Source organism: Miniopterus schreibersii, assembly GCF_964146895.1.
Source record: "Miniopterus schreibersii genome assembly, chromosome: 4".
Taxonomy (NCBI): domain Eukaryota; kingdom Metazoa; phylum Chordata; class Mammalia; order Chiroptera; family Miniopteridae; genus Miniopterus; species Miniopterus schreibersii.
In genome coordinates this window covers 78,861,063-78,887,901 of record NC_138105.1, presented here as the reverse complement: position 1 = coordinate 78,887,901, position 26,839 = coordinate 78,861,063, and the positions used below count along the sequence as shown (strand labels likewise).

Genomic DNA, 26,839 nt, shown 5'->3' with positions numbered 1-26,839 from the left:
ACAGAAGTGAAGACAAAAGCTGGAGTAAGCATTATCTGGACTCTCTGCTTCCTCTTAAGGAAAGAAAAAAAAGCCATATAGAATTTATACATCTCACCAACCCTTTGGGAAAATTAATATTGAGCACCAGCCAGCTTTTGTTATTTTTTTGTAAATGAGTGGTTCCCAGTAGATATTTTTAGTTAAATACTATTTACTTATAAAAGAAACCCTTCACACATTGCTCATAGTCTACATCTATTTGTTGGGTCCAAGATATGTAAGTAACCTTATATCTTATACCCGCAATCAAATGAGAAATGACACGTAAAATCCAGGCTCTCAGGAGAAATATTATGAAATCTCAAGGTATTGATGAAAGTTTTTCCAAGGCTGATCCAAATGGGATTTAGATTCTGTGGCAGTTGAAATGTGTATTATTAAACTCCTTAAGCAAACCCGAATGACTCCCAGTGGGGGATTAAGACATTCTATGTATAGCAAAGACGAAATTCTCATGTCTGAGTTTTCTCTATTGAATTCCCCCTTGATTACCTTCTGTAATATTTAACTTCATTCCATGCCATAATTATTTAATAAAAGGTAAATATAAATTATATTTCAGTGGGGATATGACCTTTTACCTTAATGTTATGTTACTAAAGAAAGACATAGATAAATAGAGCCTATAGATTGAAGCGCATTTTTAATTTGCTCTCTTTTTGCCTTGCCAGCATTTCTCTGTGTCCCTGTCAGCCAAGGGGTTAGCAGGGCCTCACAGCCCCCGCACTCCGTGTGGTGTGAGAGGCTGTAAATTCACACTGATGATGGCGGTTAATGATCTGGTTGGCCCTCAGAGACAGTCTTGGTGCTGGTCTTGGGCACCTCAGTAGCTAATGGAGGTTTGCTTGGCTCACACCAGGCCTGAAAAGAGAGAACACCAGGGAGGTGGGGAGGGGGGAAGCTGGGATTCAAGATAAGGCTGAATCTATAGCATACAAAAACAACTGGCTAGTGGGGAAGTCAGTTTAAGTCAAACTTGCCCAGTCCAGCCTCGAGTTGAACACCTTGAAACATTAACTGACTTTTCTCTTGCAGTTTGGTGTTGACTAAACAGTTTTGACCTCACGATTTTTATTTCCAAAGTGCCTTTGATTAAATGGTGTTGTGTGCGTGTGTGCGTGTGTGCGTGTGCGCGTGTGTACATGTGTGTGGTTGTTCCCTGTCCATAGAGATGACAGTGTGTTTTACTGCAGTCTTTCTCATCTTGGATACACACAGAGCCCATCCCACAGTCAACGCCTGTGAAGTCTGGCAGGGCCCACCAAACAAAACGAAACAAAACCCTCCACATAAGAAATAGCTGGGTATGCCTAATCTACACATTTGGTTTAAAACATGAATGGCTGACCCAGTGTGGTCAAAATAGTCTTACATTTCTGATTTAGGGGGGCAGTGAGGAGGGGAGGGCAAGATAAACCAGACATTACCCTGTGTCCTGGTGGCTTTCCATCTAATAGGAGAGAACACAGTACCAATGTGGGATGAGTTCTATGAAAGGAAACCATCATCTCCATCCCATCTCTGCATAGTGACTAGAGCCCAGCTTTAGGGAAGTTCTCTGCCAGCAGCAGGAAAGACCAAGGCATAAGGGGAGTGGAGCCCTGGGTGGTCACTAGACTCCAGTGAGAGGGTGAGACGCAGCCTGGGAGAGCAGCCATGCAATGGGAAGGAAGGGACAAGGGCAGTAATGGAGACAGTGTGGGCCTTGGAAAGGGTGGGGGCGGGGGCTAGATTTTCTACCATATGCAGAGTCCCTTCCTTTATAGTCAGCCCGTTGTGAGCACACCCATATCCATAATTTCCATTTTCTCCATAGAGGAAAATCAGCACCTTAGGTAGCGCAATGGCGCATATTTGAAAAAAGACGAGGCAATGATTGATTTAGAGCATTTTGTCACCAAGCCTGTTCGCCCTGCAGCACCGGGCAGCTGTTTGTGTTTGCTGATTGATACCAAATGGGGCCTCGTCCCACAGGGACAGAGAGGCCAGGCAGCGCAGGCTCTCTCTCCAGGTCTGCAGGGCTTCCCTGGAAGCTGGGGAGGAAGCACGGGCTGGGTGGGGGTCGGGGGGTTCAGGGAGTGGGTGACAGGAAACAGGGTGGCACGGCCGCTTTGCAACACTTTCTCTGCTCCTCCCCAGCTCTCATCCAGTAGCGAAGTACAGAGGGGTAGCCTTTGGCCAAGGGGGCTGCTGGCCCGCCTGGCTCGGGCTTGGAACGGCACCTCTGGCTGCACGGCAGGAAAAGCTGAGAGCACGGGCCTCGGGCTAGAGAACCCGGGGTGCAGATGCCACCCTCACCCCTGGGCTGCATTTCAGATGGGGACAAACCCACGGCATGAGGTGGCCACGAGGGCAGAGGAGCTGATGTGCGTAAAGGCTCAGCACAGGGCCCGTGGCCTGGCAAGCCTCCGTCAGTTCTAACAGGGGTAATGACAGTTTTCGTTATTGGCTGTTACTGCCGCTAAAAATCCTGTTATTAAAGAAAAAGACTTCAGAAATCGCTGTTACAGCGCTAAGCAGGAAAAACAAGTTTACAGAACGATCCCGATTGTACAGCCAGGTCTTCCTACAGGTGCTCTGGGTAAGATGGTGATGTGAGTGCAAATGTTTAATCTGCTTCCCTCTCCCCCGAATATAGGGGAAGATATTTTCAAGAAAACTTAAAAATAAGGGAGTAGCGTTCATGTTTGCAGCTAGGCTGGCGTCATCCGTGTGCCTGAGACTTGCGCCGTCTTGCTAGTGTGTGCAGACAGGTGTCTGAAAGACACCGATCACCCCAAGTTTAATAAGAGTAATATTAGCCGATGATGATAAACTAACAATAAAAATGAAAGAGTGGAGAGAATGAGGTGAGGAAATTAAAGATAAGCAAAACTCTTCATATATGGAGGGGCTCAACAGACTCAAATAATTAGAAAAAATGGAATATCTTTTAAGAATTCTAAAGGTATTGCTTTAAAATACTAAAATAGGATGTGTATCTTCCTAATCAACTAAAGGAAAATATATACATGAAAAACTATTAGACAGGGATATGTGGAAGGGTAAATTTATAGTAGCAGTTATGTATAAAATGTCAAATAATATGATCAAAAAGATATATTAAATAATACATTTAAAGCATTACCCACGGAAAACAGACAAGACTGATATGTATTAATTCACAAAATACTTAATGAATTCCCAAACGCAGATATCCTGCAGGCCACCTCTTTTTAATCCAATGCCATTAACTAGAATAAATAATTAACCATTTAATACCTAACCACCTGGACATTTTAAGATATTCCCTTGGAAACAAAAGGAAGATAAAATTAGAAACATGGATCTTCATAAAGTTACAACAAAGAGGTGGGGGAGAACCACGAAGAGAAGATTTGAATTTTAAACAAATTCCTAATGTGGAATCAATGCTAAAACATTTAAAATCTCGATGACATGCATGATTTTCCTAGAAAATACAAATGATATTGAGATATAAAGAATGAAGCCAAGGGTTTTGATTGGCCATCTGACGGACAGGTCACTGAGAATCACATGGGCTTGGGGTGGCTTGAGTGGGAGGACTCAGGGCCACCCAAGCGGACATCGCCAGTCAATAACTGGAATAGATAAGGCTGAATCTCAGGCAAGCTGTCTGGATGGGACATAAAAATTTGTGATGGTCAGCATGTGGCTTGACATAGAAATCATGGGGGCGCTGAGGAGGTTTCTGCAGGAGCTGGATAGACAAGACAGAGATGGTCTTGGCGACTGTCGTGAGGCATCAGCATCTGCAAGACACTCTGAGGGGGAGCGGTGCTCCCGCAGGCTGAGCTGGCGTGGCCGCAGAGGTCGGCCTGCCACGGGGCAGTGCGGGTTCAGGAAAGCCTGTGGGTTGAAGTCTTTCCAGCAAGAGAGTGTTTCCAGGGTCAAATGCTAACTTGAGTTTAAGATAAGAACGGAAAAGTTCCTCTTGGTTTGGCTAAAATGTTATTGGTGACTTTGACAGAGCAGTTTCACTGGGGTTCTTTCAAACTTTTAGTTGAGGTAATATCCATGCTCTGTAAGTTTTATAGAGCATAGGATAAGATATAGAAAGCTTTTCAATTTACTTTTCAAAGCAGGTATAAAATAAAAATCAATCAGAGGCTGGGTAGCACCATGCACACAATCCCAGTTATTGATAAAGACACGTAAATTTCCAGCAACAATCATTATAGCTGACACTTGTTGACAATGTGTGTCAGGCACTATTCTCTGTAATTTAATTGATTTAATCATCACAACAGTAGTCTTAAGAAAATATTAACAAATTGAATCCAGAAATATACTAAGTGTGTTATTTACCACACCCACGAATAAACACTTAATTGTGGAAATATTGGGAGAAAATTAATATGATTGTAATTTTCTGTAATTCTAATACATTCTGATAAAAACCTCAGATCAAAGCCTGCTATCTAATATCTGTCTCAAAGAGCCAACACCACTTTTGCTGGTGAAATGTTAGTGTCATTTAGGGGACAGTAAGCAAAAATATCCACCACCATCCTCATTTTTAGACACTATTTGGGAGGTTTTAGCGAACACAAGAATGAGATGAAGGGAATTAAATGGGATCAACATGCCCATCAAAAGGACACAACATGATCATTACATGTAGATGCTATTAATGTACAAGTTTAAGAATCAACAAAAACATAACGACATCTGTCAGGGGTTTGGATGCAAAATAACAGATAGCTACAATTAGTTAAGATCTTTTATGTGCCAAGAATTGTGTGGGGCATTATATAAATTGTTTCATTTAATTTTGACAGCAAACTCATGAGATGAATTTTAAACAGGAGCTCTTAGAAATTAATGGTGGAGCTGGAATTCAACCTCAGGATCTACTTCACTCTAAAGCTGATTCTCTTAATGACTATACCATCTATTACCACACACAACTCTCACGCACACTGTCTACACAGACATATAAAACCCTAACGTGTTTCTAGGTTCTAGGAAAACTCTTAGAAAATGTGATGAGAGGGTAATTATAATCACAATAAAAAAGTAAAACACATAGCAAAAAATAAAAATGAACAACAGAAAACTTATTACCTATATGATTAGCAATGCACATTTTATGGGTGGACCTAAAGAAGAGCTCATATATATATGAATATGTATACACACATATTGTGTGTGTGTGTATTTTCCAGATTTAGCATTGGGATGGTCGATGGTCTTTCTACATATAATACCTAAGGACAAATTGGGATATGATATTATAACATGGTGACAGTCAAGAGTGTTAACAATATTAGTAGAAAAGTGTTTTTACAAGTAAAAAAAAGAAAAAGACTAATCCCCAATAGAAAAGAGAACAGAAACTATTAATAAGTAGTTCAGTAAAGAAGAAATTAAAATCATCAAGTACAAGAAAAAAATATTCCACTTCACTGACGGGTAAACTAATGTAAGTTAAAACAGTGACATGCGTTGCTGCTGGGAATAGATCTGCACATCCTTCTGAGCAGTGATTAGCAAGGGTGTGAAAGGCCTTAATCATAAATTTTGGTTGAGTAATCCTAATTCTTGAAGTTTTCCAATTGAAATAATGAAAGTTATGTGCAAAGAGTAATTATTGCTCTCATTTTTATAACAGTGAAAAGTTAGGATCACATTAAATGCAAACATTAGGAAACGATTTAAATAAGTTATAGGCTGTAGTGGAAAAATATGCAGGGATATTAAACAGTGTTATAAAAGGATATTTAATAACTTGGGGAAAAGTTAGATATATTGTTCAATGGATTAAAAAGTAAGTTATGTAACAGTGTGAATCATATGTCTCTGGATAATTTTAAGTGTGTGTGTTAAATCTGGATGGATATAAGCAAAAATGCTCACCCAGATCATTTCTAAACCGGTGAGTTTATGAGTGACTTGATTTTTACTTCTCTATTCAAAATTTTTTATATTTTTAAGTAAAAGCTGTGGTTTTGCTAGAGTAATAGCAACAAAGATTCACGAAACATATGCAGTCAGGAAGGTTAAAAAGGAAATACACCGCCTGTGTTTACTGCTGCCTAATGGGAGTGCGGTCGATCATTTATTTTTTGTATCTTTTTTCTTTACTTTCTTTAAACTTTATGAAATTTAAACCACACACTTAAAAAGTAAAGGAAGAGAGGAAGAAGGAGAGACAAAGGCATCTACTTCACAGGAGAAGTGCTGACGGGTGTGCCCCTCCGTGGTGGAGCCGGGGCCCGTGGTGCTTCAGTGGCGAGAGCACAGCGGTGCGACAGCAAGCGTGGCCTTTGCTCCTGTGGCACTTGCAGTCTATGCTGGAGCCTGGCATTCAACAAATGCACGCGATGAAACATAATTGGAAATATAATCTGAAAGTGTATTATGCATAAGAGCAGGCTTTGATGCGAATAAACCCATGGCAAATTTAGATATATATGTGAGAAATGGTACTTAGAAGAAGAACTGATAGTGATAAAGGCTTACTTGGGACGGGGGGAGGAAGGCAAGAGCAGGTGAGAGTAGTTTGTTGTTTTCAGAAACGAGGGATGGCCAACTGTGTAATGTTGCTGATTATGTGAGACTGAGCAGAGAATTGCAAGTGCGTGCACTTAAGGCAGAAGTGATAAAAAATTGTAATAATTCTGAAATTTTGCAGTCTCATTCTAATGGAAAAAAATAAATAAATTACTATTAGCTCCAAAGTTATAAGTGTGAATTAACCAATGCCAATAGCAAAAATCTTTAGCTGATTGTATCCATCATGTATCAATTCTTAGACGGGTAATATCACAATCTTTCTGTTACCTACTGAAGACTTAGTTAGAAGTTTGCTTTGTGGCCAGGACACATACTGAAAAAGGGGACTTTTATTTTTCAGCATTAAATGAACCCACCATAGACTACGGCTTCCAGAGGCTGCAGAAAGTCATCCCAAGGCATCCTGGAGACCCTGAGAGACTAGCTAAGGTAAAACACTTTGGAAATTAACATGTGAAAACCTTCTTGTAGGATTTCAGCAAATTTAGATAAATCCAGCAACTTAAATCCCTCTAAAATTAAGTTAGGTCTTGAAATTTGGCTAAGCTTTAGATACAAGATGCACATAAAATATTTACTGACTATGAAATATATTATGATTAATCTCCAAGGAAACATGAAGTCTGAAAACTTGGGCCTATAAAACAGATACACTCTGAGTATTTAGCGTACAAAACACTACCCACTTGATGAAAATAAATAATTATATAATTGCTTAAAGGTGTAATTTCTCACTCTTTTGTATTTCAATATAGTTTTATTTACCCATAATTGCAGGGACACATTAGTCCACAATCAAGTATTCATTGAGAGCCTACTATGTATACAGGCATTTGGTAAAGTGTAAAACACTTCCATCTACAATTTCTATGAAATGCATCACTTTTAAATGAACCTGCTTATAAAAATTATATCATAAATTTAGCCCATTATTTTAGCTTTCTTTTAAAAAATACATCAATTTGCTAGGTATTCAATTAATGGGAGTAAAATTTAAGTACCACAGTTGCTTCTACATCACACCTTTATTTTCTAGTTGGAAAAATCCCCAGCCCCATTATTAAATTAGGTGATATCTGGAAAGTAGGTTAATAGCAATTTAAAAGGCTGTTAGAAACAGGAGGTGGGAAAGGCAAAATGAGAGGAAAGGGATTACTGAGTACTAATTCTCTCTGGTTAAAGTGAACAGGGGGAAATATTATTGAAAGAATTCATCTTTATTAGAATAAAATTTTGCAGAAGGCATTGCCAAGATAATTTCAGTACTATGGACAACTCCTTGGCAAGTAGCTAAACACAGGTCAATCAATCATTTTAAGAATACTTGGTTAATTAGAGTACCAGATTTTTTAATGAAATGGTCTGAAAGTAGTTCTTAATAAAACTTTCATTACATAATTTTTAAAAATCCTCACCCAAGGAAATTTTTTCCATTTATCTTTAGAGAGAGAGTAGAAGGGAGGGAGAAACGGGAGAGAGAGAGAGAGAAACATCGATGTGAGAAAGACATATCAACTAGCTGCTTCCCACACATGCCCTGATGGACGTGTCCTGTCCAGGGGTGGAGAGCAAATCCACAACCGAGGTACGTACCCCTGACCTAGAATCGAAGCCTCGACCCTTCAGTCCAAGAGCCAGTGCTCTAACCACTGAGCAAAACAGGCCAGAGCTTCATTACATTATAAATTTTAATCAACTCCACCCCTAATTTGGTTGTTTTCTGTTTTTGTAGCACCACCATTTATGGATCTATTTTGTCTAGATGAATTCCATGTAGATACATATTTATAGACGGGTTTATATGTGTGAGTGTATTTTACCTCTCAAACCAAATATAGGACCTCTTGGCTAGTTATTTACATTTCAGGGGCATGTTGGGATGTTTTATTTTTATACATAATTTTCCTTTCTGTTTGCCATTTGGGGTTCTAGCTTTGCTTATACCCCACTCTTTTCTTTTCTAGGAAATGCTGTTGAAAAGAGCTGCAGATCTAGTGGAGGCCCTCTACGGCACACCACACAATAACCAGGTTAGGCGCTCACATCTTATACTTGATATTGAGTTTGACTGTTTGTGCTGGATAAAATGCTCACCTCAACCTGCCATTGTGTAGGACATCATTTTGAAGCGAGCCGCAGATATTGCTGAAGCCCTCTACAGTGTCCCCAGGAACCCCAGCCAGATCCCAGCTCTTTCCAGCTCTCCAGCTCACAGTGGCATGATGGGCATCAATTCTTACGGCAGCCAACTTGGGGTCAGCATCTCAGAGTCAACACAGGGAAATAATCAAGGTATTACCTTTCTCAGAGTCAACATTCAAACAATTTATACATTTTAAAGGTTGGTTCTGGTTGAGCAGGAGGAGTTAAAGCTTGATTCATACACCATCAAAAGAGTGTGTCCCCAGATAAGCAATGCAACCACATACTCTTGGGTTATCTCAACATTATAAGCAGCGTATTATTAGATTTTGAGTTTTTTTAGGCACCAGGTAGAATACTTTAAACTGGAAGTACTTAAGGACCAGATTGACTATTACGATTTTAGAAGGGTTTAGACTTACTGAAACTAGATTTATAGGTATTATTTGAATAGAATTTATACTTCTACCATTGTGATCATCAGATTGAATAATGGAGAGAAGTTGAGTTATTGCCATTTTTGTTTATTATACCCAACTCTCTCTTCCTAGTAACCAATGGTGAATGGCTTGGTTTTATTTGGCAACCTCCTTTGTGTATTGCCTCATATACAAATATGTAGCAACCGGTTTATAGGATTAACTGTGCTTTTACATGTAAAGTATATTGTGTGAATATTTTTGTCACTGAGGTTGAAAGGTGCTAAATTTATCATAAATCATTTTTTAGAAGTAAACATTCTTAATGATGTCCCTAACCTTGAGGTAGTCTTATTTCTAATTTTGCTTACCCATTGGATGGAAACTCCTCATTCTCATGCCCAGGGTGATTTCTTACAGAAGGGTGGGTGGGATATAATATTACTTTCTTTTTCTTTCCAAATTTTGGTTATTTCCTAAAAAGTTCTAGAGACAGTTTACCCAAAGTGGGTTATTTTAGGATAGATAAGGTGCTGTTTCTGTGCTAGGGTTTCAGAAGTATGGGAAGACTCATTGTCCCTTTCTCCATCCCACCTAGAGGCTGGATTTACCCAAACTCAGTTGCTGATGTTTCCAAGTCTTTGGTCAAAGAACAGTACATTGAAATGAGCTTATCAAACACTCTTTGAATGAAAATGTTTCCCACCCCCACCCAGCGCATGGTAACAACTCAATTTCCAAAGCTGCAATCTGTAGGATACTAGTGGCCCTTGAGCTATTAATAGGATGCCTTTCCTCCACTCCCAGAAGAGATGCTACGGTGCGTTCAGTTTGGGAAATACTAGGTTAGCGAAGTTAAACCACTTCAGCTATTCTCTAGGCCCTTCAAACGCCAGTCTTCAGGGCATGGCTCTCAGTATGCAGCATCTGCCACGCTTTGCTTGACCACACAGCGGTTTTCTCAGCGATACTTACTGATACCTCACGGGGCTCTAGTGTTACATGATGCATGATTTGGGAGGTGTCAGCGCACACTGCCATTAGTCATTCATGCCTTGGTATGAGTCGGGGGGGTTGGTGGCAAATGTACAAGAAGATGAGGGGGGGGACTGTGAGGGACGTGGCCTGGGGTCGGATAGGGAAGGGAAAGGAAGGCATATAAGGGTGAAGGCAAAATGCACACTTTCTGCCCCTGTCCAGGAGCAGCTTGGGGGTGCCGGACAGCCTGGGGCCTGGATAGCCTGGGGCCGGCGTGAGTCTGCGCTGCCGTTTGCTCTGCGCTGTGTGCGCACACTGTTCACTTACCCGGCTTTTTCTTTGTTGTCCAGGATACATCCGCAACACAAGCAGCATCTCTCCTCGGGGCTACTCTTCCAGCTCCACCCCTCAGCAGTCTAATTACAGCACCTCCAGTAACAGTATGAATGGCTACAGCAACGTCCCCATGGCCAACCTGGGCGTTCCAGGGTCGCCAGGATTTCTAAACGGCTCCCCCACAGGCTCCCCTTATGGAAGTAAGTTCCCTCTCCGCGGCCCACCTCTGCCCGCCTCTCTGCCCCTGGCTGTCACTGTTCAGCCCTTTAGGGACAGTGGCCCTCCTGCCTCTCACTGGCTCGTGGAGGAAGAGCCCAGTTTCCTGATGAAATGTCCTTCCTGCCTTTTGTTCTTTCCCCCTCAGCTGCGCTTGGGCTCCTCTGGTTACTCAAAGCCTCTGGGGGAAAGGAAAAGGGGAAACGCTTCCTTTTTTCCCCCACAGGGAAAGAGCATATATGGCTTGTGTAGCTGGGAGTGAAGAATCAGATTCCATTTCAGCTAATCTAATATATACTTTCCACTGGGCATTTTCAGATGTGATGTTCTATTTAGCCCTCCTGAGGACTTTCTGAGGTCAGTATTATCATCACATCGTTACAGGTGCGGAGGGTTAGGTGCACAGCAGCTCACTGACCTACCGAGACCACCCAGCTAGGATGCGGCAGGGTAGCCATTTGGACACAGAACTTGTGACTTCAGGTTATTTTGTGTATCACACTAGGCTCCCTTCTCACTTTGTTATATGGCTCTCTCTTCTTTTTAGAGCAGCGATTTTCAACCGTTTTCATCTCATGGCACACAAAAACTAATTACTAAAGTTCTGCAGGATATCAAAAAACGTGCTTTTTTTGCCAATCTGACACAAAATAGGTATACTTTTTATTCATTTACCCTGGATGACTATTGTTGTATTGGCTGCTGTCGTTTTTTTACTTGACAATCTAAGGGAAAAGAGATCAGTACCCTTGACTAAACAGTCAGGTATTGCATGTTTTAAAAATTCTTGTAGTACACCAGTTAAAAAATTTCTGTTCTAGAGAGATGGAATTTGATGGCTTGTAAGAGTGATACATGGAGATAAAGCCTTAAAAAAAAAATTAAGTATGGCTAGTATACAATATTATATTAGTTTCAGGTGTACAATATTTATATATCTTACAGTGCGATCACCACAGTAAGTCTAGTCATCCATCACTGCGTAAGCTTATCATGGCCCAGCAATTCCACTGGGTATTTAGCCAAAGAAAATGAAAACACGAATTTAAAAAGAGATATGCACCTCTGTGTTCACTGCAGCATTATTTACAATAATCAAGATATGGAAGCAACCAGGGTCCATCAATAGATGAATGGAGAGACAGAACCTCTTAGTCCTGATGGGTGGGCTAGCAGTAAGCTGGATGTTCTAGGGAGTTATGCACATTCATTCAGGTTGCTTTCAGGGCTAAGCTGGGAACTTACAAGCTGAGAGTATGTGTTTTTCAAACCTACTTAGGGAGTACTTCAGGCCAGGGGAGAAACCTCCATGGAGAGTCTGAGTGACTGAGCAGGGTGCTCTTGAAATGCTGGATCTTGTCACAGGCCCTGCAGCAGACCCTCTGTTCAGCCAGAGTGGTTCCCTCACTCCAGGATCAAGGGCAGGTCAAGGACAGCAGGCAGCCATTCCCGCCACCGCTCAGGAAGTGGCATGCGAAGGATCTGGAGGCTGCCTCTCAGCCTGTGGGTCCATGGTTCCCTGTCCACGCACACCCGTGGATTATTTCTGGGATATCTGTTTGATTCATCACACGCAGCGCTCTACTCGATGTGTTAAGGACACTAGCCAGGCAGCAGAGATAGTAGAGGTTGGTTCTTCTAGTACAACTAAAATCTTGTTGCCCCAGCGACGTGAATTCTGTGCTGTGTCTTGTCATGTGGTCCAGATCGATTGGATCAGAATAATCTAGGAAAACAAACTTTTGCTTGATTTCTTTACTTCTTCACTTGTTTTTACCTTATCTTGTTTCAAAAATAGGGGAATAGTAGTGGTCAGATGGGTAGTGTGAAAGGATAAGGTAGAAAGTATAAGAAACTGAGACCCAAGAAAAAATATGGATGGGAAAATTAGATGAAGCCAAAGGCAGGGAGGGATGCCATTCGGTCATTCAAGGAGCCATTCTTTTGGTTCAGAGACTTAGAAGATGGTAAAGCAAAGAGGGGAGCACTGTTTGTTATAAGCTTTAATGTCCACCATATTTTTATTTAGTGGCTCAGGAGAAACTTGGTTTTTCTGTTGCCAAGACCTTGGAGAGGTTTCTCCCATGATCCTTGTGGAGAGGGGACCTGTGTGCAGAAGGGATCGCGTCATCAACAGCCCCTACAACTGGTATAGGGCAAGAGAGCCATTGTGTAAATAATGTCACATGTCAGTGGCGACAACAATAAGAGTAATTCATAACTGCCTTCCAGTTTACAGCCTAAAAAGCACGTTCACATATACAGTCCAGTCAGATCCTCACAACAACCTTATGGCATGGATATAATAATAGTAATAATAATTATCATCATTTCCCCTTTAAGATATTCATCATTATTAGATCTCTTACTCAAGGATTCATAGCCAATAAAGAGTAAAAATGAGAGTAGAACACATCATCAGATTCAGAATACCATGTTTTTAGATCATTCAATAACGTGAGAAATATTTCACATATTTATAATACATGATTATATGACATGATTTCTTTTTTATTTCCAAAATGGTAATTTCCCATGTTCAAGCATACATTTATGAATGAAATATGTATATTAGGTTGAACCATATGAAATTGTCATTTTGTAGATCAAAAATGGTCAAGCCCTGCCCTGTGTGGCTCAGTTGGCTGGAGCTTCCTCCCATGCACCAAAGGGTGGCGAGTTTGATTCCTGGCCAGGCACAGGCCCCGGCTGTGGGTTGGGTCCCCGGCCGAGGTGCGTACGGGAGGCAACCCATCAATGTTTCTCTCTCACATCGATGTTTCTCTCTCTAAAATCAATAAAAACATAAAAAATGGTCAATATAATAATATAGTGTGTAGTGAGGTGATGGGGGAGGGGGAGAGAAAAAAGAGAAGGAGGGGTGGGTGCGCTGGAGGAGAGAGTGGAGAGGGGGAAGATAGATGATAGATAGATAGATAGATAGATAGATAGATAGATAGATAGATAGATAGATGATAGATAGATAGATAGATGATAGAGAGATAGATAGATAGATAGATAGATAGATAGATAGATAGATAGATGATAGATAGATGATAGATAATAGATGATAGATAGATAGATGATAGATAGATAGATGATAGATAGATAGATAGATAGATGATAGATAGATAGATGATTGATAGATGATAGATAATAGATGATAGATAGATAGATAAATAGATAGATAGATGATAGATGATAGATAGATAGACCAACAGATAATGAATCTACGAATGATAATGCCCATTGGGTGTTAACTGCTTGATGTTTCTTACTGATAATTCCTTGATAGGGAGGAACCCTTCCCACACCAGCAAGCGACACCTCCTTCCACTACCCTTGATCACTCCATCCCACAGCCACAGGAAAAATAATAACAGCCAAATCTTCCAAGTAAACAAGACAGCGCATGCAGAATAGAAAGGGAGCCACCCTGCGCTGCGGGAGTGAGGGCCGCCCTAGCTCCCACTGGGTCTGTGTGGTCCTTGCATTTTCTTTTCTGAGAGAGGGTCTGAAGGAGTTGCAGACCTAGAATGGGAGTCTAAACAGTGCATTCATTAATTCATTACAATAAAACCCTCTACTGCCAAAGTACTGAGTACCCTGTGGAGTTCATTACAATAGCATCTGACCTGTATTTCTAATTTGTAACCAGCTAAGTCTTAACTTTACTGGCAAAAAAACCCCAAACCACAAAATAACAAAGGAAGGCATTTCATCAGTTCAGTTGCTTGTGTCTGAAAACACCATTCTGTAATTTTTCATTTTATTTTTTAAACTAAAAAAAATTCTGCCGCGGCCAGGCCATGCCGTGGAACAATCACTTGCCAGGGACATTAAAAAGAAAGAAAGCCAAGCCTTTTGGTCAAGCTGACTTACATTACGGCCAACGCAGAGAATCAGAAACCTGCATCTTTACTGCTTTTGCTCTCACACCACTTCAAAAATGGCCAAACAGATGTTTTTTCAATTTCACATACAAACTTCACTTCCTGGCGGTAGCAGTGTGTGCCAAGTTCCAGCTCAGTGCAAGTTTTTATGGCTGAATTCTAAACCCCTGACAATAGGGGGTTCTAATGAAATGTTGACAGACCCCTTAGCGCCAACAAATGCAATGGCTCCGTGCAGAGGAGGTTCTGTGCCCGCTGAGGTCCAGCTGGGACCATGCAAGCCAATCAATCCTTCAAAGAAGAAAAGTGGTTTTCCCTTTACTCCCATGTTCACAGAGGCATCTGGGCCGGACGTGCTGGCCTTTACTTAGTCCTCTACTCATAGAGAGAGATACCCAGAGAATTTCTCAATTGTGTGTGTGAGCAACTTTCCCAAATTGGTGCACTCCGGTGTCCCCAAAGATGGCCTACTCAAACCTGCAGCACCCAGGGACCGCTTCTTCCAAAGCAGAATAGCCACCAAGCGAATCCAAAGTTTTGGAACAAAATCCGTAAGACAGAAATCCAGCCTGTCCTCAGAGACTCCTACTTCACTCACATAGTCTTAGACTATGCCCTGGGCCTCAAAGCTTTTATATTTTCAAAAAGAAATATCAAGACATTTGCTATTGTAGATTATTAAATGCTTATTATGGAAAATTTGGAGCCCATGAAAAGGGTTTTAAAAAGAAAGCTCACTCTCACCATAAAAAACCAACCTCGTTGCCCCGGCTGGTGTGGCTCAGTTGGTTGGGCACTGAAAGGTTGCCGGTTCGATTCCCAGCCAGGACACATGCGCGGGTTGCGGGTTTGAGTCCCCGGAAAGGGACATGCAGGGGGCAGCTGATAGATGTTTTGCTCTCACATTGATGTTTCTCTCTCTTTCTTCCTCTCTTTCTATAAATCGATTTAATTTTTTTTTTTTAAAAAACCCTTGTTAACATTTTGATATATTTCCTTTGTCCTTCAGGTAAGAAAAAATGTCCATTTACAGAAGTAACATGCTCATTATAGATAATTAGAAAAGCATGTATATGTAAAAAGGAAAAAAAATGACACCCTTTATTTCTCTGCAGAGATAACCATTGTTAACTTTTAAAATATAGCCTTCCAGCCACGGATAGACACATTTTGAAAACTGCAGTGTCTGTTCTGATGCACAACTAATGAGATTCTGCCATAAGACTCATGAAAGAGGGAGTAGAAGAAAAGTGGCAAAATGACCTAAGTCACAGATACGAAGCTAGGCCCCATAAGCCCTGTCAGGGGTGCAGACCTGTGTCCTAGGAGTAGAGAGCAGACATTAGGGTGGTGCTTGCTTTGCAGAGTTCACTACAATCAAGTTTCCTCGGGAACTTGAAAATTTATTAGTCTCTGCTTTTTTGTAACAGAAGATAAACAAAAAACCTCATTTACAGAAAGTAAAGCTTTAAATGGAAGAGGAATATTAGCACCCAAGACAGCTATTATGCTTATTGTTAAGATATATATATAATATATATATATATAATATATATATATTATATATATATATATATATATTTTTAACCAAAGAAATAGAAATTTTACATTTGTTTATTTTAACAGCTTTTACTGGTTTCTGCTACACCAACAGTAATACATGTTCATTGTAGAAAATTTTGAAAACAGACAAGTAAAAGGAATAAATTTAAGAATATTTATAATCCCATCAGTCAGAGATACGCATATCATTAAAAGTTTGGCTATACCCCTGGCCCGGTGGCTCAGTTGGAGCATCATCCCATGCACCGAAAGGTTTCAAGTTCGATTCCCAGTCAGGGCTCAAGCTGGGTTGCAGGTTTGATCCCCAGTTGGGGCACATGTGGGAAGCAACCGATCAATGTTTCTATCTCACATCAATCTCTCTCTCTCTCTCTCTCTTCCTCTCTCTCTCTCTCTCTCTAAAAATCAATAAAAACGTATCTTTTGGTGAGGATTTTAAAAACTGTCTGGATGTAAATCACATCCTTCTAGACTTTCGCTTCGTATGCTTTTTTGAAAATGGAAAGGTTTGACGTCGAAGCTATTAGTCTATAATCTGCTTGCTTATCCAGCCGTATCTTCCCGTGTCATCCAGTATTCTTCTCGAACATTAGTTCTCATGTTTGCATAGTGGTCCACTTCATGGACCTTATTGATGGTCACTTCAGCTATATCCCACTTTCTCACAATTATAAAAATGCCCTTGGTTCTATTTTTTGCACATTTATGATTATTTCCTTGCAGTTCATTTCTAGAAATTAAGTTATTGAGTTAAAAACTATGCACATTTAAAAACACAAATACTTTGGTACCTATTACCAGAGTCCCTCTAGAGGGGTTACTACTCCCCTTAGGAAAGCAAGAGTGGCACCCTTTCCTGTTAATTTTTCCCCAGTCTTTAACAGCTTGATAAGTGGAAAAGAACATCTCAGTGCCTTTTGAATTTGCATTTGATTACGAATCAGTTTGAACATTTATAGGTCTGTAAAGGTCTTTTGGTTATTTTAATTTTTCCCTTTGTGACTTTCCTTTCCATGTCCTTTGCCCATTTTTTGGGGGGGGGGGAGGAGATTTTTTTTTCCTAATTAATTTATAAAAACGTATTAGCCATTGAAGATACAAATACATCTGATAATTATCACAAAATTTTCCCTAATTTGTCATTTGCCTTTTCTGTGTGTTACAGAATTTTTTTTGTCATGTAGCAAATCTGTCTCCTGATGTTCTGTGTAGGCTTGGGGGTTGAAAGGATTATTAAATTACATAACCTTTGTATTTTTTTTCCACTAGCACCTTTATAATTTTGTTTTTACAAATAACTCTTTAATCCACTTAGATGGGCTTCAGTGTTTAACATGAGGAAGCACTCTAAATTTAGTCTCCAAATGGCTAGTGTATTGTTCCTAGGCATTTATTTCCCCACTAATTTGAAATGTCGCCTTTATTAAATTTTAATTCTCATATATACCCAGGTCTGTTTCTGGACTCTGTTTTCTCCAAGGAGTTGTCTGACTGTATTTATGCTAGCATAACACTGATTTCATTGATGCAGACTTATTATAAGTTTTAATATGTTAAGATAAATGCCTCCTTACTACTTAAGATTGTTTTTAAACAAAACTTTCTGGTTCCTATAGTGTTGTTTCTTTAAAAAGATGAACATAGAAATTATGTTTGTTGACCCACACAAATTAAAATTTCTTTTAAGATTTTTATTATAGTTGCATTAAATTTCAAATTAATTTGGATATAATTTGGCATGTGACAGAAGTTTTGTAAAAAATATTTTGAATGGGCATGTCATAGTTCTCTGCTTATTCAACTCCCAACAATTCTTTTTTGTCATTTAGTAAAGCTCCAGGTGACTCCCCTTCCCCTGAGAAGCAGTCACATGTGATCTAATCAGCCCATTTTACATCGGATCTGTTATGTGAAAAGAAAAATTTGTAAAGGCGAGTCATATGTTTGAATAGAAATGGAATTGCGTGTGTGTGTGTGTGTGTGTGTGTGTGTGCATTTGCCTAATTCGCATTATAAAAACCCTCTGCTGTGGTGTATGTGGGGCGGTTCTGCTCTGGCAGATGTAGAAACCAAGGCACCGTCTGAGAGCCTGCATGGAGCACACAGCATGGCAGGGATTGGACTGTGGTCAGAATCAGGGGCCTCCTGGGTCTCAGCCTTTCTCTGGCCTCTAATTCTGTGCCTCACAGAGAGGGGAGAGGTTCCCTCCCTTCCTGTTCCTTCATGCATTTTATTGTTGCTGAAACCGAGGCGAGAAGAGGAGATTTTGCTTAGAACTAGGACTGGGACTCACTCCAGTGCTCAATCCTGCACCCTCCCCTCTAGCAGTGGTGTAGCCCCACATCTCCTTCCTCTGCATCTTCCAGTATTACATGAGATTCTTCTGGGACTTTGTCTTCCTTTCCAGCTTTTCCTTTTGATTCATACAACTTGAGGAAAGACAGAGGTGGACTCGGATGCTTCCTTCTGCATAGCTCTTTAAATGAGGACTACCTAAGGATAAGCAGTTTTTAGACAAATCATTTTTAGTGAAGACTTCGGTTTGTAGTGTAGCTGTAAAAGACATCGTATCGGAGATATGCTGTGTGATTGTGTTACATATGCCATTGTGGGAACGTAGCCTAAAGTATATCTTTATAATGAGAGAGGGGAAAGTGGGGTGGAGTCTTACACAGGACGTCAGAACATTTGACCTTCAATTCACCTTGTACTTGGTCTTTGGACCATAAGTCACATTCATGTCCTTATTTTCAAAATTGAATTGTGGAGAGGCTGGGCCACTGAAGATACGAAACAGAAGGTAGTTGGTACTGCCAGCCTTTATTGTGGGCTTTGCTGCTGGGTTCCATTAATTCTTTTACCAAGTCATGTGATTTGGACAGTTCAGAATTCTGGAGACGATGCCAAAAGGAGTCCTTGACACTTGACCTTCTACTATAAGATGCTATATCTAACAATTTTGCCCTTGTGAATTTCAGTTTACCCCTTTCTTGAGCAAGCTGAGCATAGAAGATAAAATTATCTTCTTGTGTCCTGGCCCGTGTGGCCCAGTTGGTTGGAGCGTCATCCTGTACAATGAAAGTTCATGGGTTCGATTCCTGGTCAGGGCGCATACCCAGGTCAGGGCGCATATGGAATCGATGCTTCTCTCTCTCTCCTTCTCCCTTCCTCTCTCTCTGAAATCAATAAAAACATATCCTCGGGTGAGGATTTTTAAAAAATTATCTTCTTGTGTGATGTAACTTGGAGTATCTGACTCTCTTAAGAGGTGGGGCACTTAGTTGTGTAAGTTGCCTTTATTTTTTTTGGAAATTACAACACTTAGCTTTTGGCTTCCTTTAAGTAATTTTAACATTAATATTGGTGTTTTTACTTCGCATTACATCAGAGGAGGCTGCCTCGCAGCTTTATTTCCCAGGAGCTCTGCAAGTAGAGGGAGAGGGAAGTAATCTCCTAAATGTTAATAAACTTTTACATTTAATGAGGAAGTGGCCCATAGAGATGGCACTCTCCGAGAAGATGTTAACCCTATACCTCAAAACTCAGGAGCCCTGAGAGTTGCCAGGGAAGTATATAGCTCCCAGACAGGACTTGTTTTTAGGGTGAAAAAGAGGTTTCTGTTCTTGAGTAGATTTGGTGATGTTTCAGATGTTGGTCCTAGTCTTCTCTTGTCGAGCTTCTACTCATGAATTAAGACCTATCATAATATCACAGCCTGCCGAGGCCTTCCTGACCCTCCCAGGCAGAGGGGCACTCTACCTGCTGCGTCCGCTTAGCTTGGGTACATTCCTCCAATGAAATCATTTCCCTCTATGTTGTTTTCCTTGTCTATTTCTCTGGCTGGACAGGGCAGGGACATTGCCACATTCAACATTTTTAAATCCCTGGGATCTGGATGGATACCTGGAACAAATTAGTCATTTCTCAATAACTGTGTACAGGTTGCATGTACTGGAGAAAGAGCTCCCCAAGATGTCTCTCTCTAAAAGAGGATTGTGCATTTGCTTTCCAGTCATGTCATCAAGTCCCACTGTTGGATCTTCCAGCACGTCTTCCATCCTTCCATTTTCCTCTTCAGTTTTTCCTGCTGTCAAACAGAAGAGTGCCTTTGCCCCTGTCATCAGGCCCCAAGGCTCCCCTTCGCCCGCCTGCTCCAGTGGCAATGGAAATGGATTCAGAGGTAAGCAAAGGTCCCACTCTGGGAGCAAGCACCACACATGCCCCGCAGGGCCAGCAAAGGAAGAGCAAACAGCACGGCCACGTGCTGTCTCTCTAGCCGATTTACTTACAAAGAGATGTTTGCTGTTTGCATCGTGGCACGTGAATGGCTCGTACACCTGGGCTAGTACTCCAGCCAAGAGCAAGGTGGGGAAAAGAGAAGTGGAACAACTCTGCAGGTTCACAGAATTAACCGTGGTAGAGGCGTACATACCCTCCAGGGGTATCTGGACTCCCCAGACCTTTGCTTTCCACAAGGCCACGTCACTGTTTCCTAGAAGGGGCCTGGTCACCGCGTCGGATGCTACATGGTGGTCACTGCTTCCCCAGTCAGCTGCCATCTGCGGCGCACACATCCCGTTGGCACAAATGCAGGCTCCGTCAGGGGCACCGGCAAGTTCCGAGCAAATTGATAGCAGGTGCCTGATTGGGGTGGGGTAGGGGAGAAAGGGAAAAAAACATACTGTGTCTAAGAACAGAAATTAATCACCCATCAAACCCACTTTTGAGCAATGTCTTAAAATATAATATGACATGACGTAACACAAATGTGATGAGTACATGAGAATCTAATCACCTCAGTGTGAATGGGAGGCAGCTGACGGCAAAAGAGCAAATTGGAAACTGCTGAACGCTGTGGATCCTGACGACCCACATTATTTTTAGCCTGTTCCCCGCGTCTTGACATGAAAACATTCATGACCAGCAGTGTTGGATACAACCCAAACGGGCAGAGGTTTGGTTAACCCCTTGTGGATCAAGGCGTCTGAGGTCAGTAGAGCCTTGGGTGAGCTGTGCTGTCCCTGGGACGGCATCTGCCTAATGGCTTTATGATAGTGAGTGGCTTCCTGGCCCTTTGGGGACACCTGTGAGGGTTCATTGCCGGTTGTGTTTGAGCAGAGCTCTGGGAGGTGTGTTAGGTTTCTGTCCCATCCTACCATCAGAGAGGATGGTGTCTCATCGAAGTTGAGTGACTTAACAAAGAAACTGTCAAATGGGAACTGAAAACAGCACTCAGAAGAGTCCCTGAAAATTCTTTTCTTTCTAACTAGACAAAGCCGTTGGGTCTACATGCCACCTGACATGTGAGTAGTTGGAAACATCTGTATATTTGAGGGGGAAAATATATGTACATATATATTTTGGGTTTTATCCAGATGCCTGATTCATAGAGAAACAGGCCCAGCCTGTAGCTAAGTGTCTCTACCTGCCCATCTCTTATCAAACTAGTGGCTTCCATCCCATCGTTAGGGGACAGCTCAGAACCTTTTCCATGATGGCTTCATCTCCAGACTGGGGCATGAAAACAATTGCTGAATAGTTGCCGTATCTTCCCCTTCCCCACGACCGCTCCATTGATGATGTCTCCCCTTTCCAGTTTCTCTGGTTTTAGTCATGTCCCTTAAACCAAGTGGGCGCCACATAGGTCTCATTGGGGAAGTATATTGTGAGAGGCCCCAGAAAGGCTAAGGAGGACTGTAGGCATGGGAGGAAGATAGAGGGATGTGGCCCATTTCTCATTCCAGGCAACCCTTACAAATATTTTCAGCTTCACTTTGAGAGGAAAAGATACAACTTGACTTCCCCTTGCCACCCTGCCCCCGCCTCCTCTCTCACAGAGCATGGAGTTGGGGAAGTAGAGCTGGTTGTCTCCAATCTTGCAGATCTGTCCTGTCCAGGGAGACCCACCTGTGTGCCCGCCCAACTCTTAGCTCTCACCGAAGCCAGGAAGAATTTTTCACTGCTCCCATGTCCTGGAATCCCCACCCTGCCTATTGGTGCCCCTGTGGTGTTACCCTGTCAGGGTTGAGTTGGCCCAAAGAGTTGCAAAGGTCTGCATGGTCATACTGAGGTTTTCCTGTTGGGACAACAGCAGCAAATTAGCCCAAAGACCCTCTCTAGGGCCCTCAGCCGTGTGAGCTGCTGCTCACCAAGGGTCAGAGTGCTTAGGCTGAGAGAGTGGCTGAGCTGCACATTCTTTTTTTAAAAAAACCACATTTTTATTGAATTTATTGGGGTTACATTGGTTAATAAAACTATGTAGGTTTCAAGTGTAAAAGTCTGTCATACGTCGTCTGCATATGGTATTGCGTGAGCCGCACTTTCTTATCGTGTCTGTAGGAGTGACGATTTAGTGGGTTATGTGCAGGCACGGGCTCTGGGCTTTAGCTTCATTTCTCTAGAATCACAAGGAGGTCCTGAGCCTCCTTTGGGTTCTACAAATTCCTCCAAAATTTGGGCGCACTACTCATGGTCACTGAAGGAAGGGGTCTAGGGTTGCAGGGACACTCCGTCTCTTTAGACTGATGGTGGGAGAGTGAACATGTGGTCTGAGGTGGTTGGGCGAGCACAGGCTGAGGGAAAGGTCCTTCTCTAATTTGTTGTACGGTGAGATGGTCTTGCTCATCTGTAGAGGACATGTGCGACTGACACTTGCTGACCTCTACCGAGCACCACGTGCAAGACGCTGAACCAAGGGCTTTATACAAATTGTCTTGTTCAAGCCTCACAAGTGACCCAAAGGGGAAGGTCATACCATTGTCACGATTTTTAGCTAAGTAGCTTGCTCAAGGCCACACAGCAAGTGACTGATGACTTGCCCTCAGACATTTTGACTCCAGAACCCGTGCTCTGACAGCCCACTGTCCCTCTGGGGACAAGAACAGTGCAATTCCTCTCACCTTTCACCCATACCTACTCCCCACCTACTCCCCACCCCCATGAAATGCCAAAGCTCAAAAGAAATTGGACACAGTGCAGTTAAGCCTTCCCCTTTCCCCCATGAAAATGCTTATTTCTCCAGTTAACTTCAGCTTTCTGTCTGTTGGCTATGGTTTCTACCAGCAAACAGGGTCACCATGTAGCAGAGATCCCAGCCCACCCAGTGCCCGATGTGTGAGACTAGGTAGAAGGAAAAATAGGTAAAATCTGTTGTTCTTCTGGCATGCAGTGGATCTGGTTCTTTGAGCGGCTCTGCTCTTTTAATAAGCTTTGTAGGTAACTCTCTGAGGACCCAGAAAAAGGAAGGGGCTGATGAGTTTTGAGTGCAATAGACAAGTTCAAGTTGAAAACATGAGCCAGATTCCCCCTACCAGAGGGCCGTACATGCAGTGTCACTGTCCCACCCTCATCTCTCAGGCATTTACAGTTGATGAGTATAGAGTGTCAAGATAATATTATGCACTAGGCACCTGATTCATTTTCCAGGTCCCTCCAGGAAAATAAAATAAAATAAAATAAGAAAACCTCCTACAGTCTAGGATAATTACCAGGGTTGCTGTATCGCCAAATCATCAGGGAGTGTCCAGAATTGAACTGCCTTTATTGAAAAGTTACATTGATTTGATATATAGTAATACAGGCAAAAATAATTAAGGCTTTGCTAGCTGTGTAAGACCTTAATCCAGATCTCACAAGCATTCAATAAAGGCTCTATGGGCAGGGAAATATACAGCTGACAGTTTTGCCCGAGAAGGCTAGCTGGCATGAGAGGAGGGGCAGAAGGAGAGGGAGGGAGAGATGGAGGAAACAGGTGTTTTGGGGAAAGCAGGAAGAATTTTGGCCATTTGCTTATAAGCTTTATAATAAGCACCACTCAGCAAAGTGCTTCTATTCTAATTGATAAGCCCTAGATGAGATAGAGACAATACAGTTAAGGAATCAAATTCTAGATATGGTTTGAAGTCTTAATGCAAGAAAACTATTCTGCCAGCTTCTGAGAATGTGAACATCCTATGGGTTTACCACCTGAAAGCCAAGGCCAGAGGGGTGCACGTTCTGTATGACTTCTACACTGTGCCAATGCTGCTTCATTTCCCGTATCAAAGGAAAGCCTTGGACTTGATGCCACCCAGCCAGGCACTGCCCACATCCTCTTGACTAGATGGAAGAGACATTGGACACTGTAATTGGGCAGGGCAAGGAGAGTGGACCTTGGAGTGACTCGCAAATTAGGAACTAAACTAAGTCTTCTATTCCAGTGGATCAGCATTTATTAGTGAGTGAGCATCGCACAGCAGCAACGAGCACCAGAGGAAGATGAGCTGGTTAGGGAAAAAGCGAATCAGATTTCAGCTAGAATGGGTAGAAACCTAGGATGGAAAGTCTTGATTTGTTAGAAATGATGCCTCGTAAGTAACTCAATAGACTCGGCCCCTGGAGTATTCTGTCCTGTTCCAACTAAGTGATCTGGAACTGTATAATCTAGAAATTATTTTAGTCTAATGAAAAATATATCACGCATATAGTACAGTTCAGTTTACATGTTTACGTCCATTATGTCATGTATATAACCCATTAATACAAAACCAAGCACAACGTAACTCTTGGCCTCTCAGCAAAACTTCGGTAAGCTTTGCTTGTGCTTCTGTGATCAGCAAGGCTGCGGGACCTCTCTAGGCTTTCTGCTAGACCAGACCTGGAGAAAATGGGGTCCCATATCGGCCGAGGGCACCGTCTCCCTGAATTGCATCAGACCCCGTCAGTCTCATCGCCTGCCCCTCTCGCTGGGTGATAGCCTTTAATGTAAAAAGCCTCCGAGTCTCATTCCTGTGTCATTGTTTCCTTGCAGCCATGACGGGACTTGTGGTGCCCCCAATGTAAAGAAGAGGAAGAGTTGCTTTCTTATAGCACAAAACTACTTACTCTGATGGACCAATAATGAAGAAAGCACTATTAGCTCTTTGGGGAGAGTTGTGCCCCCGGAATGAACGTGATGGACAGATTTGGGTATGCGAGGAGCTGCGTCTTACCTGGTCTCACCTTTCCCATGTGGCTCTGATGGTAGCTACACAAACTGACCCTCTTGGGGCAAGGACAAAAGATATCATTGACGTAGTCAGTGCTAAAAGCAGAAATGCCATTCTTTGTTATGAACATTGTAAGAACCACCTTCCTATGTTTGTAAAATATTTAAGAAAAAAAAAAATTGGCAAACAATTCAAGCTTAATATTTTGGATACTATTTGTTTTTCTTTGTAGGAAAAAAAAAGTTGAAAGTTTCTATTTTCTATGAAGCCTTTCAGATACCAATTTAGTTTATGCAGAAAAAAAAAATTGAACAAAACAGGGTACCAGCATGGAAGACTTTCTTAAAACAAAACCTGAACTGAATGACGACATGTCGCTGTATGTGTGTTTGCTTATAGTTTAATCTCTTTAAAAAAAAAAAAAGGGAAAAAATTTAAAATGTTTTACAATTATTTAAATAAATAAACGTGTAACTTATTGTAAGTAGAGGTAGAAATGAAGACCTTTTTGGAAGAGAGGAAGTTCTCTTTCTGATGTAAAATGAAACTGAAGCAAACATGTAGTAACAAGTTTAAAAGGTGTGTGATTATTACTGCAGTTACTTACTAGACTCTTTCCCCCATCCTGCATCCCCTCTTTTTCCATCCTTTTATTGACCCCTGGGCAAGAACAGGTACCTGATGTAGATTCCTACAAAACAGCCCGACAGAGAAACAAAGATTCAAGCCCATGCAGATACACAAATACTCAAGCGCATCAATTCATTCCCATCCCCATCTGCTTTCTAAATAGTCTGCAAGTCCCTTTTTGGTATTCACTGTCTGTGAAGTTTTTTAAAAACTTATATTAGCTTTCAACACTGTCCCCTGAGCAGTGCAGAGAATTCCCGTGTTTTAGTGCATCCCCGGCTTTGCACCGAAGGGAAACAAGAGTCTCACCTTAAAGAAGAGCCAAAGCCACATGACTTGCCCAGTGCAGCCCAGCGCAGCCCAGTCCAGCCCAGCCCAGCCCAGCCCAGCCCAGCCCAGCCCAGCCCAGCCCAGCCCAGCCCAGCCCGGCCGCCCCTTTGGAATTCTTCACAGAGCCACGCACTCCCTCCTCTTGGGTTACCTGGTTCAGCACCAAGGTAGAAGCCCCAGGGAACTTCAGAAACAGGTGACTCTGTTTCTTGGACTCTTAGAATGTCACGTCTGTCCTCTACTCTGTAGATTTGCCCTTTCGTGGCGTAAAACTCTCTTGAAAAAAGAATGCATCCAACTTGACACAGCTTGCAAGCAAGAATGGGATGGGGTGTGGATGAGGAATGTTAAAAGCCCTAAACCCCTCTCTTGATGTTCAAAAACAATGGAAACCCAGATTCTGGGCAGGGTCAGAGATTGGGAGCATCTGTGTTCCAAGCAGCTCGGTTACCCAGGGCTGCCATGGACTCTCTAGTTCTGGGAGTGGCTCTGAGGGGGAGAAACACTGCAGGAGCTGCTAACAGTGGCCGAGTCTTGAAAGCCGTGTGATCCTGGGGATGCATCCAGACTTACTTGGATTGCCAATAAGGATGTCATTTTTTTTCCAGGCCAGGGTTTTCCTTGTTGACTCATTGGCACCACAATAGAGTCTATACACAGACTCCAGTTTGGGGTTCTGACATTAGAAATTGATGCAGCTCTCATGGAAAAACACCTTTAGTGCATCTGAGCCAATTTTAGATGACTTCGTAAATTCTGCCCCAGGGATACATGTCCACAACTC

At 42.1% G+C, this 26,839-nt stretch overlaps 1 protein-coding gene across 4 annotated transcripts in view; it reads left to right on the top strand.

Annotated features, from left to right (window-relative positions):
• Positions 1–25,506, top strand: part of EBF2 (EBF transcription factor 2) — a 181,719-nt gene extending 156,213 nt beyond the window's left edge. The window contains exons 11-17 of one of the 4 annotated variants that reach the window (XM_081135737.1): positions 6,923–7,011; positions 8,547–8,612; positions 8,697–8,874; positions 10,472–10,657; positions 20,208–20,309; positions 21,400–21,432; positions 24,918–25,045. In XM_081135737.1, the coding sequence (XP_080991863.1) occupies positions 6,923–7,011; positions 8,547–8,612; positions 8,697–8,874; positions 10,472–10,657; positions 20,208–20,309; positions 21,400–21,432; positions 24,918–24,949 (686 nt within the window). In that variant the 3' untranslated portion in view covers positions 24,950–25,045. Of the gene's footprint in view, positions 1–6,922; positions 7,012–8,546; positions 8,613–8,696; positions 8,875–10,471; positions 10,658–20,141; positions 20,310–21,399; positions 21,433–24,917 lie in introns of all 4 variants that reach the window. The other 3 variants (XM_081135735.1, XM_081135736.1, XM_081135738.1) reach the window with 3 other exon arrangements.
• The last annotated feature ends 1,333 nt before the right edge of the window (positions 25,507–26,839 follow it).